The sequence below is a fragment of the Cotesia glomerata genome, linkage group LG4, assembly GCF_020080835.1.
Source record: "Cotesia glomerata isolate CgM1 linkage group LG4, MPM_Cglom_v2.3, whole genome shotgun sequence".
Classification (NCBI taxonomy): domain Eukaryota; kingdom Metazoa; phylum Arthropoda; class Insecta; order Hymenoptera; family Braconidae; genus Cotesia; species Cotesia glomerata.
Genome location: NC_058161.1, coordinates 6866562 through 6883886, shown reverse-complemented (window position 1 = coordinate 6883886; position 17325 = coordinate 6866562). Strand labels below are relative to the sequence as shown.

General features: G+C 27.7%; 3 protein-coding genes and 1 long non-coding RNA gene across 8 annotated transcripts; 2 read left to right on the top strand and 2 right to left on the bottom strand.

Annotated features, from left to right (window-relative positions):
• Window positions 1-72: 72 nt before the first annotated feature.
• LOC123263251 lies at window positions 73-1644 on the bottom strand. Its single transcript, XM_044725852.1, has 3 exons — window positions 1550-1644; window positions 1324-1471; window positions 73-411 (listed from the first exon to the last, which is right to left on the bottom strand). Exons 1-3 carry the CDS (start codon window positions 1559-1561, stop codon window positions 212-214), a joined length of 360 nt encoding a protein of 119 aa, XP_044581787.1. The 5' UTR covers window positions 1562-1644; the 3' UTR covers window positions 73-211.
• Window positions 1645-1745: 101 nt separating this feature from the next.
• LOC123263252 lies at window positions 1746-5719 on the top strand. The gene is made up of 3 exons (XR_006509136.1): window positions 1746-1990; window positions 3441-3587; window positions 5423-5719. It is a non-coding gene; the product is annotated as an uncharacterized LOC123263252 (long non-coding RNA).
• A 1300-nt stretch (window positions 5720-7019) lies between these two features.
• Window positions 7020-9516, bottom strand: LOC123263250 (E3 ubiquitin-protein ligase MSL2). Its single transcript, XM_044725851.1, has 4 exons — window positions 8662-9516; window positions 8331-8569; window positions 7629-7826; window positions 7020-7548 (listed from the first exon to the last, which is right to left on the bottom strand). The coding sequence occupies exons 1-4, from the start codon at window positions 9242-9244 to the stop codon at window positions 7276-7278; spliced, it is 1293 nt and encodes a 430-aa protein (XP_044581786.1). The 5' UTR covers window positions 9245-9516; the 3' UTR covers window positions 7020-7275.
• Window positions 9517-10028: 512 nt separating this feature from the next.
• On the top strand, window positions 10029-17191 carry LOC123262554 (U2 snRNP-associated SURP motif-containing protein). Of its 5 annotated transcripts, none has more exons than XM_044724775.1 (18): window positions 10029-10178; window positions 10275-10322; window positions 10559-10675; window positions 10815-11229; window positions 11339-11422; window positions 11520-11584; window positions 11666-11831; window positions 11901-12064; window positions 12585-12644; window positions 13255-13298; window positions 13529-13633; window positions 13721-13948; window positions 14024-14266; window positions 14352-14725; window positions 14807-15023; window positions 15915-16074; window positions 16139-16293; window positions 16383-17191. In XM_044724775.1, the coding sequence occupies exons 2-18, from the start codon at window positions 10299-10301 to the stop codon at window positions 16669-16671; spliced, it is 2910 nt and encodes a 969-aa protein (XP_044580710.1). In that variant the 5' UTR covers window positions 10029-10178; window positions 10275-10298; the 3' UTR covers window positions 16672-17191. The 5 variants fall into 5 exon arrangements, with proteins under 5 accessions (XP_044580710.1, XP_044580711.1, XP_044580712.1 ...); XM_044724776.1 differs by having other exon boundaries at window positions 10036-10201; XM_044724777.1 differs by having other exon boundaries at window positions 10036-10322; window positions 15918-16074.
• The last annotated feature ends 134 nt before the right edge of the window (window positions 17192-17325 follow it).

Sequence of the window (17325 nt, the reverse complement as noted above, 5' to 3'; positions counted from 1 at the left end):
ATAGGTAAAAGTAAATTACAATAAAAAATAATTAATTATTTAAATTTTGTTATTGATTTATCAAAAATTGAGAAAAAATAATTAATTTTAGATTCTGATCAGATGATAATCATTTAAAATTGACTCTTGATACTTGTAGGACCTATTGCCAGAAGAATTAACAAGATGAAGAGTAGTCTCCTTGTGATTGTGAACAATTCACATTTACCAATTACCAGCTGTTGTAGTACCCATGGCCCAAGCCGTGGTAACCAAGACGAAGAGGGGAAGTATACAAAGGTGAATGGTAACCACCGTAAGCATGTGCGGGAGCTACATGAGCAGAGTAAGCTGAGTGACTCAATATCGGTGATACTACTCCGTGATTTAAAGCTGAGTAGTAAGGTGCGCTCGCGTAACCATGTCCAAGTCCTGAAAAAAATTATTTTTATACCGTCGGAGTAATGTACATGTCTTCTCACACGATCTTAGATAATATATTTTATTACTCAAACGTGTTATAAATAAATCTCAATATTACGTAAATGTAAATACTTATTAATCAATTAATCTGTTTAAAATTTCTGATTTATCTTATCAAAATATCTGATTTTTTATAGATTTTTGATCACACTATGATAGTAGATCAGGATTTTTTATTTTTATAAGGTTGAATCGAAGTTTTTAAACTTGCAGCTTTTAAATTAAAATTTTTGAAATCAGTTTATGAAAATCAATTAAATTATAAGACGAATATAAAATGCATAATTTTTTTTTTCGTTGATTCTTTATTATAATTTTAATAAAAATTTAATTATGAATAATATTAGAAAATTTTATTGCATATTTTTGGAAAAATTAAACTTTTTTAAAGATTACGTTCCAAATGACGAGCAATAATTAGCAATTTATAAAAATCTAATTTGAACTGATTAAAAACAATTTGAAATAATTCGAAATGATTTGAGTTGACTAACATATAGATATCGACGGTCTAATTATCAATTGGTCTAACTCCTTATTTTTTAGAGGGTGATTTTTTGATGTAGCAATAATCCAATTATAAATTATTTCAATGATCCAAACCAAATATTATAACTTTATTAGATATTAAATGGTTTTTTTAAAATGACAATAAATTTTTAACCAATTGTTTTTTCGTACAAATGGAAGATTCTCTAAAATAGAGTTAGACAATTTGCTAATTAGAACGTCGATATACACTTTGCAGGGATTGAATAACTTCAAATTAGATACCTCCATTAGGGTAATTTTCAAATGAAGTTTTCTTCAATTTGTTCAAGCAATTTACTGAAAACTATAATTTTAAATCTAAATAATTACCATGGTAATCATAAGCATGGGCTCCACCAAATTGACCAGCGTATCCTGGGTATCCAAGACCAATAACTCCACGTTTTTCCTGTTTCTTCGGCTCAACAGCGTCTTCACCAAAGATAGGTGAAGCAAGAGCGAAGAGCATGATGATTACCTAAATCAATTAAGAATTAATTATTAAATTAATTTTATTACAGATTCTACAGAAATTTATAAATGCAAATCTGCTTACCAGAGTGTTCATGATGGGATTATGAAATAACGATTGATTTCAAACGATGTTTACACAGATGATAGTTACTTGTAACTGATGCAGATAGTTTCTAGACACACCCCTTTTATACTAAAGTTGTCTAGTCTTTTCATGCGGGGGATAGATTATGTGACGAAATTGAGTTTGTAGTAAATACAACGATCCGAATCGTGAGAGTAACAAAATGCACATACAGACGTGGGGATTGTCAATAACACCGCTAAAGATTATTGCAATGTTACAAATATACATCACAACAATGTAATACTGATATATAAACAGTTCTAGATCATGAGCCTTTCTAAAAGAGTATTATTTTAAAAACTCATTTGCTGAAAAAAAAAAAAAAATCTTTATTTAGAATCAATCAATTGATGTCATATTGTCTGTAAATAGATAATGGGAAAGCAATTATATTAGGTAACTTTATTTCTCATGATCTATAATTTAAATTTTCGATATTGTATTGTTGTTACTTGTGTATAAAGTGCTTTAATTGTAAACTAGCAACCTGCAGTCACTATGCGACTGCCGAGATTTACGAATTATGAATAAGAAAACTTTGACTTAATGATTTTTTTATATTTATAATCACACTTTACATAGTTTGAGTACTTTTTAAATAAATTAAAAAAATGATAGTGCTATTACAGGATCAATTACAAATAATTTAACGGACAAATTTATAGAACCGAAAAACTATTAAAAACTTATCATAAAAAATTGACTATCATTGAAAAATATATAAAACCGTGAAAAGGCATTAATTCTTGTCTCGACTTCTCTGATGATACCAAATTAAACTATAAAAATTTCTTTAAAAATAATAATATGCACATCACAAAATTTTCTTTTCTCTCTCAATTATTTAAATCATAAATAACTAATGCTAAAAAATATCAAACCTAATTTCTGATAAAGATATACCCGTTACTAAATTTTTCTTAGTTTCTTAATTATATAAATTAATTTTTGACATATAACAACATTTACGTGTACTAAATAAAATAAATAAATAAATTTTTTTTATCGCTAAATTCGAATCTATTTATAATTACTTCGAAAACTTATCATAATGCATAAACTATTTTAGAAAAACATATCGATGGTTTTCTGACGCAAAACCTCGTATCTCAAAAATGACAATTCTAAAGATGAGGTGAAAAATAGCTTATAAAAAATTAATATTCATCTAAAAATAATATTTATCAATTGTATTTTCTAAAAATACTATCGTATTTATTTTTAATCTAGTTAATATTTTTGTTCAGTAACGCGTTTATTAATTATTAATTTTTCAGTTGAACCCTTTCATCTTCAAAAATCGAGATACGTGGTTGCGTTAGAAAACCCTTGATATGAAACATTGAAAAGACACAATTTCAGGTCAAGACCTTTCCAACGATATCCAATTTAAAACCATAAAAACACATTTTATCATATAAATACACTGGTCAAAAAATTTCGCTTATTCTCTTAATAATATAAATTAGCTGAAACAAAAAAAAATAAATCATAATAATAATAAATGGTTAAATATTTAATCTGCCTTATGCAAAAATGTAATCCATACTAAACCTAAGACCAGTGCAATAATTTCCTTGTACGCATCTTGAATTTCACATGTCCCCAAAAGTATACATGAACTTTCACTGTTACAAATATCATTGAACATTTACGTAATTTTATAATAATAAAATAAATATATATGTGGACGTGTGCTTGATAAAATTTGTGTTTTTTTTTTCTATCGAGTGTAACGTGTATCCAGTAAATCCTTTTAGTTTTTTATAATCTTGCGCCAGAATTATTTCCTTTTAAACACGACATATCTTTCATTCTTTGTGATTAAATTCATGACCTGTTTCAGATAAGGGGTGAGGGACCTACACGGCGAGTAGAGCCAAGTATTTGTGACCAAACAAAACTATTATTGCAGTCTTGCAGTCTCTTGTCAATTACGACGACAGAAGTGTCATTCGATGCAAGATCCCTGAGGGCATAATTTTGCATCAAGGTAAATTTAATAATAAAAATTGTGCATGGAAGAAAAATTCACATGAAGATTAAAAAATAATAAACATAAAAACTTTTTGTTTATTTGAATCAGATCAAAAAACGTCATAGTTACGTTACGCTGGAGATTTCCGAGGCCTCAGGCTACGTGATAAACGTAACAATCGCTACTCAAGACTGCTATCCATCTCAAACTGAATTATGATCTTGTTTATGTCCGAGTCACCAACTAAGATCTATGATTGTATTTATATATGTAGTAACCCATAAATGCCCCGAGCAAATCGTGAATAAATTGTTGCCGGCACTCTGATGGATAATGCTGAAAAAATAAAAAATATAAGTATTTATATTTCTATTATTTCTTGGGAAATATAAATAAAATAAATAGTTCACAATGAATACTTTGATTAATGGATCTAATAAATGATTGTCATTGATTGCGATAAAGTTTCTTGTGGATATAACTTAATTGACGTTATTAAGAAAGACATATCACTTACTTAATGTTTTGCGGATTAATTATTGAAAGCCATTAATTAACGTTTACAGAGATTCTTTCAGTTTAATCAAATAATTTCATTCAATTTAAGAACCAGTTTTAAATTAATCGACTAACTTATATTTAAATTGGATATCACGAGAGAAAATGAGAATTTGAAAAATTTAAGAATTTTAAGATAGTAGCTTAGTTAAAATCGTATTTTTTAATTGCAACATAAGGTAAAAGACCCCATTAGTGGCACTTTTTCTTTCAATGAAGAAATATTCTACTTGGAATAAAAATTAAAAATTTTTTTGATTTAAAGGTCTTAAAGATTAGAAATAATATATTCATAAATAATTCATTATTGAAATTAATGATTTCATGAATTGAATAAGTACCAAAATCAAAGAAAGTGTCAGTAATGGGGTCCCCGTCACTAATGGGGTCTTCTACCCTACATACATTGAAAAAAAAAATTCTTGAAGCAAAAAAATAATTTTAAAGAGTTTTATTGTCTTCAATCAAAACGAAAAATTCTTTAATCAAGTAAAATTTACTTAAACCAAGAAAAATTCCTTAGTTTCAAATTTTTTTTACTCAAATCAAGAAGATGAAGTTCTTCAAAATTATTTACTTGATTCAAGTAAATTTTTTTTTGTGTGGGAAAAAATTAAAATTGTTACATGCTAATCTAGGATCAGACTTTCTATACAGTCACTTTGATAATTATACATTTAAAAATTTACAACGTTAAATTGTGAAAATTTGGAGATTTACTACTTCTATAGGCATTTTTACGATGTAACATTGAAAATTATAAAAGTTGATCGTATTGAAAATCTGATCCTGGATTACGATGTAACCATTTTAATTTTTTTCCGTGTATACCACAGATAAATCGCAACAAAAATATTTGTTTCAAAATGTCACTAAGAAGTGTAATTTTTTTATATAAAAGCTGTAACTTTTTATGATCATGGAATAATAATTCAGATTTTAATCTCTTTTGGCCATTGGACTTGATTTAGTCTTTCTGAAATATACATTTTTTTTCCCCATTTTCCAAATGTTAGCTAAGAACAATTTTTCTTCACCCAATCGATTTTTGGACACTTCCACATAGACTTCCTCTTTTAAACCTCACGGTTGTATCCTTATCTTCTAGTGGTATACTTTTCTTCATATTTGAATAGAAGTGTTAATACTTAAAAATAATCTCCTTTTAGACAAAATTATACTTCTTTATGCATTAATTTATTGTGTAGACGTTTTATAATTTTTTCTTAAAATTTTTTTAGCCATCAGAAGATGTTTTTTTCTTTTTTAAATTCCTTTTATTTAGTTTGCAGATCCCGAAAATTAAGGCATTCCGTTATGTGCAATCAATTGTATACCATGGAACAAAACAAATAAGTAAAGCGCGAGATTGCGACGTTCTGTGATATCGGTGATAGGTTTTGGGTTAAACTATCAATCTTTCATCACATCTATTTTTTATCCTAAACAGTATAAATTACTTAAAGTTAACAGTCTTTAATGAAAAAATTTATTCTTCATTAATATTGTTTTCTTGTCAATTAAATACAATGGTTTTTTATAAAATACATTTTTCATTACTTACTATTTTAATTCAAACAATATTTATCTGCAAGTTAGAAATTTTTGGTTTTATACAGCTATACTTCTGGTTAAAATAAAACTTCTTGAACTTAGTCTTGCTTTATACATTTCATTTCTATTAAAATTTTATTAATATAATTTTGTACAAATTTAAATAATGGTTATTTTAAAATTTAACCACAATTTTTTGTCTTATTTGTTCAATTCAATAGAATAATAATAATAACAAAAAGTAATAGGTAGTATTAACGAAAATAATTCAAGCATGTCAACATTACATTTTTCCAATAGCCCTCATTTTTTAACAATCTTATTCTAAAAATTATAATATAAAAGTCTTTGTTACAATATAATATTCATATTTTTTAAACAAATTACAATTTTGTTTTTGTTTATTTTTATTTTTATTTTCATTAGTATATACAATCAGATTATTTGAAATTTTTTTCTGGTATAGAGTACTCATGAAATTTGGAACCCTATTTAGAAAAAAATTCAATTCGTGACTTAATTATCAGAAGTATAAAAGTTAATTCTTTATCTTAGAAAATTACTTGCTGCTAAGTATATTGAATTAATAAAAAAAGAAGTATAAAATAAAATTTAAAAAAAATATCACTACGGCCGTAAAAAATTTATTGCGAATATTTATACCTAAATATTTTCAAAAATCTGTTATTTATTTATTTTGGTGATGAAATAAATTAGTTAAAAATCTATACTGTGACGGTTTTTTATCTTTGATATTACGTAATTTTCAGTAGTAAAATTACAACAATTATCAAAAATAATAAAAAAATAAACACGTTAATTTTTAAATTTGTTTTTTTTATACAAAAAAAAAATATTGTTGTATGTAAATACAACAAAAATTAAGCATTAACATAAACCAGCGTTAATTATTTTTTTTTTAAATTAAGAAATAAAAAAAAACGATAGTGTTTAAGTGAAGACAAATATATTTCTTTAACAAAGGTATACTTCTCAATTATATGTTATGTCTTGAAGAAATATGTTTTATTTGAATAAGACTTTTTTGTATGCCGTCTGAATCTTATAAAGTATAAAACATTTTCCACTACTATTTTTTCGTAAAGACCATTTATTTTTTTTTCTATTCATGTGTTTATACCTAGCTCTTAATTTTTCGTTTTAAAATCTCAATTCACCAACTTGATGATAAACTATTTATTATTTAAAAAAGCTTTTTTTCTACTAAACACTATCGCTTTATTTTGATTATTAATAAAAATAGTGCTAATAAAAAAAATTAAAATAACAAAAATCTCGACCATTAGTGATTGGTTATTAAACTGAAATACTGGATTTAAAATGAATATTTATCAAATAAAAAATACAATAAAATTACATGTACCTACAATTGACTTGTATATACAAAAAATCCACTAGATAAATTCAACTATAAAACTATATAACCATCCTCTTCAACAATCTACCTGTTTTACATTTTTTACAAATCCCGCAATCATAATTAACTGTAAAACAAAATGACTTTATCAAAGTAAATCAATAAAAAAAAAATTTATTAATTTGCACTTCAGTAGTGCCTTTATTGACGTTGTCACACGTCAATTTGTATATCACTATCGTCAGCTTCACTTTCTGTACTAACTATCGCATCTTCACCAACGAGTAAAGCTGCAGGAAGGTTTTGTGGTACATTATCAATGTCTAATCTTGGTGTTGAATAAACATTTAGTACTTGAATGGTTGTTGGTGATGTTGATAAACACTGTTGTACTGAACTAAGAGTATCAGAACTTAAACTATCACAATCAAGTGGACTCGAGAGCTGTAACTGTAAATTGTGTAGCTCTGGTATATGTGGCCTGATCTAAAATATCAAATAATATTAATTGTTAACAATTCATTCTATTGAATAAATAAAAATTAAAAAAAAAATAATAAAATTACTTTCAATCCATCAGCAGTATGAGGGTTTCTACATCCTCGACATCTACATTCAATACACGGCTTACTTTCAACATAACAAGGACATCTTTGACCACAACACGTTAACTTTCCTGGTATTGCCGTAGCATTTCCACACCTACATCCTTTTCTTTTGCTTCTTGTTGAGCTAGATCTTGGTTTTTTGAAGCTTGTTGATGACTGCAATAAATTATTCCATAATTTATCAAAAAAGCAATTATTATTAATGAATCTACTTTTAATTTATGAAAAAGATTACATTGAGAAAAAAAAATACTTTTATTAAGAAAATTTTCTTGATACAAGAAATTATGTTCTTGAAAATTTTCAAGAATATATATTCTTAGCTCAAGAAATTGTTAAATTGATTGAAATAATTTTTACTTAATTTAAACAAAGCTATTCTTTTGTTTATCTATTATCCAAAGATAAATATTGATGTTCTTCTCTTCAGAAATTAATAATTAATAATAATAGAATATTTGATCGTCAGCGAGTTTCTTGAGCCAAGAAATTATTAATTGAGCAAAAGTATTTTTTTTTTCTCATCGTAAGATGATGATAGCAAAAGTGTGATTAGATGTTAATGTTCGGGCAGTTTTTTTATAATTGAAATGACAATAATTAATTAAAGAAAAAAAATTATTGCATGACATGATATGACAAGTTTGTAAGAAAAATTACTTTGCTGCCCTTTGACGATTTTTTTGGAGAACAAGTTCCATATGAAAGTTGTGAAGATGGAATGCATTTTACCCCTCCTGCAGTTCCTCTCGACGGATTATCAATATCCTGTTGGTTGAGATCAGTGTCTTCTACAGAAGTCGCAGCTTTGCGTTTTATTGTTATTTTATTACCCGAGCCTGCATACATCACAGAGTAAATTGATGATCCATTTGAGACAGTTCTTATTGTTGGAGATTCTATAAAAAATAAATTATTAATAAATAATTAGGAATGAATTAATAAATAAAGTAAAAAAAAACACCAAAGCCAATAAAATTCAATCAATTACCAGGTACAGTTGTTGCCAACGGGTCAATGGTTGGCTGTAACGTATTAGCTTGTGTTTGTGTTGACGTTGTACTAGTGTAAACACAAGGCAATATACTGTAAGCAGATTTTGATAATCCAGCATTGCTTTTAAATTCATCTTTAAAACCTGTTCCTTCTTGAATGAGTTCAATAAGACTGGTGGCACCAACCACAGCAGCACTATTGCTCGAAGCATTTGAAGACACAGTAATGATAAGACTACGGTAAATATTAGTACTTGTGAGATATTCACACAACTTTTTGTAACACTGTAATAATATTCGTAGTTGTACATTTTCAATATATTTATCGTAATCCTTGCACCAGCCACACGATGGTTTTAATTTTTTACGGCCACCACGGCAACCTCTACACACATGATGTTGACAATTTGTCTCCGTTGGTGTATGAGGTTCAATCAAAAGATTGGAGCATACCGTACAGCTGAGACTTTGCCTTAAATATGGTACTAGTCTGTATAAATCTGTCCATGAATTTGAATCATCAGCGTCGGCTTGCAATACAAGCCGACATGTTGATACATATAAACTCGTTGCATTCATTATTTTGTTTTATTTTATCCTATACATTCACTTACACACAATTTAATAATGAACTATCAACAATCCATCTATTATAAATAAATATTATTTTTTGGACTATCCTAAATAATTAGGTATATTAATTTTATTAATTATTCTATGCATTACCGAATGGTATAACCATTTTTTTGCACAAACAAAACAGTCGCCATTGTTAAAATTATTTTTAACACTAGGCACTAGATCAACATTTTTTTTATACTTCTAGTACTTTTTGTTTGTTATCAATTTTTTGGAGAGTAGATGGGCAATCAAAGTTAATCAAAAATTCTCATTTACTTTTTTTTAATAATTATTACGGTGTAATTATTGTTGTATAAAAATGGAACTTTGTAAATAATTACGGGTTTTCATTGTTTCCTATTTTTAATCTAATTTATTGAGAAAAAATTATTGAATAGAAGCAGTGTTGGCAACTGCATTAAAGTTGGCAGTGTTATTTTTCGTTTGGTTGTCTAAATTGAATCAAGATCTGAAATTTAAAAATAAATTTTTTTAGTACTTAAGTGATTAAATTTTGAAAAAAAAAAAAAAAAAAAAAAATTAATTAAAAAATTTTTTTTCTCAATATTTAATTGTTTAATTTATAATTAACAATAATCAAATGTTAAATACTAATAAAAAATGTTTATTTTTAAAAAGTTATGTCTGCCAACTTCAGAGTGATGGTTGAATTTTATAACTTTATGTGTTTTGATAGCACTGACTAGATAAAAGTGGTTAACTTCACGGATAATTGAAAAACAATAAAGAGCAGTAAAAAAAAAAAATCTTGAAAGTGTGTCTTCAAGTGGCCTAGTGAAAATATAAAGATTTTTTGGTAATATATAATTTTTTAATCATCAGATGTGTTCACCAACGGTTGCTTAAACTTAACTACGCAAAAGTTTTTTAAGTACTGATTTTTTTAGTCCTAATGTATACATATATCCGTCTTAATTTTTACAACTAGTTTTGAAATTATTATTTTATTATGATACTCGTATTGTAGGTTAGCTTTTTAGATATATCAAGAATGGCGGAAAAAGCAATAATGAAGGTAAATATTTCACTCCATTTAATTACAAAAATTAAGAACCTATTGCTTTAGAGATTAAATTTCTTATGAAATGGAATTACTTGACACTACAATTTTTGAGTTCTTTTTTATTTCAAAAAATATATTACTATAACAATATATTACAAAAATTTGCATACTTTTTTTTTTATTCTTTATATATACAAATTCTTTAGTATTTTTTATAATAATTTCTGTTTCTGTTAATTTGTAAACAGCAAATTAACGAGCAAAAGCTAAAGGCTTTCTCCATTGGCACCATGGGAAAACGACCGCAGAGTAAAAAAGAATTAGAGGAGCAGAAAAAAAAAGAACAAGAGCAAGCAGCAGCTCAAGTAAATATTTTTTTAATATTAATAAGAAAAAAAACTACACGGTTTTTTCATTACATTCATTTTTAACAGTTAAAATTTATTCATGTATTTATATTTATGATTAAAATGGTTTACTATTTAATTTATTTCCAATTTAAAGGCTTTCGAAGAGTTCGTAGCAACATTTCAAGAAACTCCAAATAAAACAACTAGTAAAGTATGGATAAAAGCCGGTACTTATGATGCTGGAAAAAGGCAAGAAGATACTAAAGACAAAGGAAAATTGTACAAACCACAATCGAAAATATCTGAATTAGTTGATAGTCGCTCGTCAGCTGAGCAAGCGCAGGAGTATGCTAAATTACTTGGTTCCAACGACCGTAAATTAGATAGGCTTGGGAAAAAAAAGAAAGAAGGTGAAAAGAAGAAAAGTAATCTAGAAACATTTAAGGAAGAATTAAAAATGATTCAAGAAGAAAGAGAAGAGAGACATAAGTATAAAGGCGTTGTTAAAAATGTTGTTATGTCTCAGTCTGCCGATGATCCAATGCTGGCTGCTTTAAAGTCAGTTGAGGGTATGATATTGTTTACAGAAATATTAATATTATCATTTTTACTTTATTTTTATATTACCTTATTATTTTTCACTATCAAAAGAAACATTATAATCTTTTTTCACATTAGACTCTAGTCCTAATTTTCATGATTCACGAAAATCTCTACGCAATTATGTCGATGATCCTCACCTTTTATCCATGATTTACGAGGGTAATCCATTTTTCCTTTATCCTTTTTTATTACCCTTTTCTAAAAGCTCTAAAATAAGTAATATTCATTTTTAATTATCTTAAAATACTATTTTTAGATGGTTCTTTTGACAACGGTGATCCTAATACGACTAATTTATATTTGGGTAATTTAAACCCTAAAGTATGTATCATTAATTAAATTTTTTGAGTATGGAATTTAATTTTTTCATTCAAGCTTTATCGTTGTTATTCATTTCATTAGATCACAGAACAACAATTGATGGAAATATTTGGTAAATTTGGTCCATTAGCTAGTATAAAAATTATGTGGCCAAGAAGTGATGAGGAAAAGGCTAGACAACGAAATTGTGGATTTGTTGCATTTATGAGTCGTAAGGATGGTGAAAGAGCGTTGAAAAACTTGAATGGTAAATTATCACACATATTATTACTTTAGTTAATGGACTAATTTATTTAAAAAATAATTAATTCAATAGGTCGTGATATAATGCAGTACGAAATGAAGTTAGGTTGGGGAAAAAGTGTACCAATACCACCATATCCAATTTACATTCCACCAGCATTGATGGAGATAACGCAGCCACCACCACCCTCTGGCTTACCGTTCAACGCACAACCTCACCGTCGTGACAGACACAAGGTACCCCAGTCAAAGCACTCCCAGCGCGTAATTAATAAAACGCTCAATCACTTCTTCAATCGAATTTCGTTTTATTACTACTTGATATTTTACCCCTTATATATTACTTAGATTTATAAAACATTTTTTTTTAATTTAACATCAAATACCTTAAGTGTCTATGAAAGTTGATTATCATTATTTAATCAACATCAACACGTTAAAATGTCTTTATTTGTTTAGTCATTGATGAATTGTTAGGATTTTGGAAAAAAAAACGCGACAATTGTTTGTAAATTTATTAATTTAGCATAGTTACCAGCGATCTTTTTATGGAATTTTTTTCTTAAATTTGTTTTTCTTTAGTGTATCATATTGCACTAAAAATAATTTATTACATTTAAATTACTATAAGCCATCATTAACGATTTTTTTTTGTTAATCTCGTTCTTAATTACTATTTTTTTTTTTTCCTTTTTTTCTTCATTTTTCATGTAAAATTTTTGAACCGTATAACCATGTTTTTGAAACGTAATCTCAGATACCACGTATCCGCAACCTCCAGAGCGCGGACCCCCAGGAAAAGGAAAACTTCGAAAAGGTAAAATTAATTTACTTCTGTTAGAAAAAAATATAAGCAAAAAAATTGATTAGTCAATCAAATAAACCAAAGAAACAGAGCAAAAGCGCATAATAATTTTCATTATTAACTACACCGTGAGCTCATCAAAGGTCAATAAATAGAATTAAATTGCTTATTTTAATTGAACATTTTAATTATTTGGATGAAGTGAAGATGTTAATTAAAAAGTCAATAAAAGTAGTAATTGATACAAATTACGTACAATTTTCATCAATTTAAGACTATTAGAGTCTGAATAATAAATCGGTAAGTGTGAGACTGATGTGCTGATAAAAAAATGAATAAATTAATGAATAGCAAAATAACTAGTAGTAAAAGATACATTAAAGTGGCAAGGAAGATGTTAAAACCTTGACTATTGTTTAAATGTCAAATGACAAATCTAATCCACGTTTACAAATTGTGTTATTGTAATGACTTCTTGTTGGCGTACGTTCTTCGGGGCACGAAATTTGGCATACGAATTGGGCTGGCACATCACCAACCCCATACTGAATACTGTGTCTATCAACTATTCCAAATCTGTCTGTCACACTCTGTTGCATACTGTGATCTTGGACCTTGACAGACTTTGCAGAATGCCGTTGTCAAAGTGGTTATTCCAACGGAAAGGTATTTGTTGATTTTTTTAGTTATGTACTGTCACACTATTGTAAGTATTAAACGCAGTATTATACTTTCTATCAACACGTGTCCACTGGATGGAGATTGACGTGTGAAGGAATTTTATATTTTTAAAAAATTAATAATTAATACTTAAAAAAAAAAAAAAAAAAAAAAAACACACCGTTTTTTCTGCAAGTTTTATGAGCCCATCTTTCAATTTTCATTGTGCGTTATAGGAACTTAGTCATGTTGATACATAGGATGGTGGAATTTGTTATTCGCGAAGGTCCTATGTTCGAGGCTATGATTATGAATCGTGAATTGAATAACCCCATGTTTAGGTAAATATATTTATTTTTTTATTGATAACATAATTTTAAGCATTAAAGTAATGAATTTTTATTAATAAAATCAATTATTATTTGCAGATTTTTATTTGAAAATTACTCACCAGCACACACGTATTATCGATGGAAATTATATTCAATACTACAAGGAGACGGGCAAAAAGAATGGCGTACGGATGATTTTCGAATGTTTAAAGGGGGTAGTGTGTGGAGACCACCGCCTATGAATCCTTGGACTCAAGGGATGCCTGAAGAGTTAGTTGAAATTGAAGAAAGACAAGAACCAAGAAGAGGCAGTCTATCTAATAGGTAAAATAATAACTCAATAATACACGCTCATAATTAATAAACAAAACTAATGAATGAATATATTTTTTGAATTAGTCAACGTGATAGATTGGAAGATTTGCTCAGAAATATTTCTCCAGAACGTTTAAAAGTCGCTGAAGTAATGGTATTTTGTATCGAACATGCTGAAGCAGCTGAAGAAATATGTGACTGTATTTATGAGTCGTTATCTATATTACAAACACCAGCTAATAAAAAAATTGCCAGATTATACCTCATCTCTGACATTTTGCACAATTGTGGTGTTAAAATAACAAACGCTACCATTTATAGAAAAGCGTAAGTCTTTATTTGTATTATTTTAAAAATATTATTAATAAAATTATAATTCATATTAATGTGATTGTACTTACTTTATCCATAGATTCGAAGCACGTTTATTAGACATATTTACCGAAGTTCATCAAGCGTACACACATTTTGAAAGTAGATTAAAAGCAGAAGGCTTTAAAATTCGTGTAATGCGGGTATTTAAAGCTTGGGAAGATTGGGCAGTTTATCCAAGAGAGTTTTTGCTTAAGCTACAAAATACTTTCCTCGGCCTTGCAATTAATACTGAGCCAGAGCCCATCAATGATGAGGATATCGACGGTGCTCCATTATCAGATGTTGACGGAGATACTGGTGAAGATTTGGATGGCATACCTCTCGACGGTGCAGCACTTTTGAAAGGAGCTATGAAACTTGGGCTTACTCCTCAACCTAGTAGTAATTATGATGACATTGACGGTGTTCCAAGTAATTATAAAAATTTATTTTTTATTTCAAATTTATGTTGTAAAAATTAATTTAATTTATCATTTATCTATCTCATTGTAGTGGATGATGATATTGACGGTATTCCGATGGAGGATAATCGTACACAGACTAAAAAAACGAATGATAAAAAACCTATAATGCCCGCGGGTTTTGTACCTTCACGATGGGAAACTGTCGACCCTGATCAAGTTGAAGCACAAGCTATGACAACGAGTAAATGGGAAGAATTAGAACAAAATGATGACTCTAATTCACAAGATGCCAGTATGGATTCTAGGTAATCTACATTATTAAGAAAATAAGCAAAATTTTGTGGCCAGTGTATTTGTATGATAAAATGGAGTTTTATGGTTAAATTTGGTATCGTTAGAAAAGTCTTGACCTGGAGTTGTGCCTTTTTATGGTTTCATATCATTCTCACCAATAGTCAATTTATGATGATAAGTTTTTAGGCTGCATTCGAAAATTTTTTATCTTTAGATACATAATTAAGAAATGACCTTGTATCTTATAAAATATTGACATTTTTAAAGAAATAAGCTCATCCTGACATTACACTCATCGAGATCTTTCATTTGAGTACCCACATCATTGTTTTATATATTTATATATATTATATATATGTATATATAATATATATATCAAAAATGCATGTGGGTACTCAAATGAAAGCTCTTGATGAGTGTAACGTCGGGATGAGCTTATATTTTTAAAAACGTCAATAGTTAAGAAAGTACAGTGCAATTTAACATAATTAAGAAACGACCTTGTATCTTGTGAACTATTGACATTTTTAAAGATATAAGCTCATCTCGATGTTACAATCATCAAGACCTTTCATTTGAATACCCACATCAATTTTTCATATATTTATATATATTATTTATATGAATATATGAAAAATATATCAAAATGCATGTGGGTATTCAAATGAAAGCTCTTGATGAGTGTAACATCGGGATGAGCTTATATCTTTAAAAACGTCAACAGTTAAGAAAGTACAGAGCATTTTAACAAAAGTCATTATTCAGTAAAGCAAAATTTTATTTATTTATAGTTCACGAGTCACGGCGGTCACATAGTGACTGCAAGGTTGCTAGTAGTTATTAATTTATGATTATTTAAAAAAATTCATAAATAATTAATTAATTACTGTATTTATTCTTAGCAGTCGAGATTACAACGAAGAAAGACGTACTAGACTACGTGAAATAGAAGTTAAAATAATGCAATACCAAGATGAATTGGAAAGCGGTAGAAGAACACTAAAGTCAGGAATGACCATTCAATCTCAAATAGAACATTATCGTAAAAAACTTATCAGAAAGGTAATCAATCACTTATTTTTTTTTGTTCTTATTTTAAATGATAACTTTAATTATTCTGTCGTAGAGTGAAAAGGAATCGAAAGAAATAAAAAACGAAGAAAGAGACGATGATAGGCGAAGAGAAAGACGACGTAGTACGTCAACAGATTCACCAGTTCATTATAGAGACAGACGAAGAACTTCACCTAGTCCTCCTCCAAAAAGTAGCAGTCGCTATAGGTAATAGAATATTTCAATTTAATATAATATAATATAATATTATTTAACTTCTCATTATAAAATTAATTTTTAATTTAAAAATGAAATAGATCACGTAGTAGATCACCGAGAAGTAAACGAAGATCACGATCGCCTTATAAAAAGCGTGCTCTTTTAACTCCATCACCCCCGCGAATACGTACAACCCCATCTCCAGTATTTTCAAGCTCACGATCATCACGGAGATCATCACCTGTAAGTGAAAGAAGTGAACGTAAAAAGCGTGCACGCTCTCCTTCAATATCACCACCACCTCCGCCAAGAAGTTCTATTAAGCATAGACTTAGCAGTCCTCCTTCGCCATCGCCCAGAAAACACAGACATAAGCATAAATATTAAATTTTATCTTAATCCAACGTTTTTTTCGTTATTGTTTTCTACATCTATCTTATTAATTATACGACACTTTTAATTATTTTATTTCATAATGCCAAAATTATGAAAGCAATTTAATTTGTATTTTATATTGTTTTTATACAATATGTAAAAAGAAATTTAAGATTTTACTCAAAAAAAAAAAATTTATGATAATGATCATAATAGTAATAGGAGTAATAATAATAATAATTGTATAGAATCATCAGTTAACAGTCACTGAAGTCATTCATGTTTCATTTATATTTAATAATGTATGAGCTTGCATAGAGAAAAAATTATTGATCAATAAAACGATAGGTCCCGGCGAATTATTCTGTAAATATTGAAATGAATTGATAACTATGGTAAACTTTTTCATCCTTATCTAAATCAAATAATTTAATTATTATATAAAAATTAATGCTATAAATAATCTTTTTTTATATGAATCATTAATCATTGTATAATAACGTAATTAAAATAAATGACCTCATTAATTACACTTTTATGTTGACAGATATTTATTTATTAAAATATATTTATTTATAAAACAAATAATTTTCATCAACAACAAAAGAAAAACTTTCCTCTTATGAAAATAATCATTATACAAGATAAAAACTATTTAAATTTAAT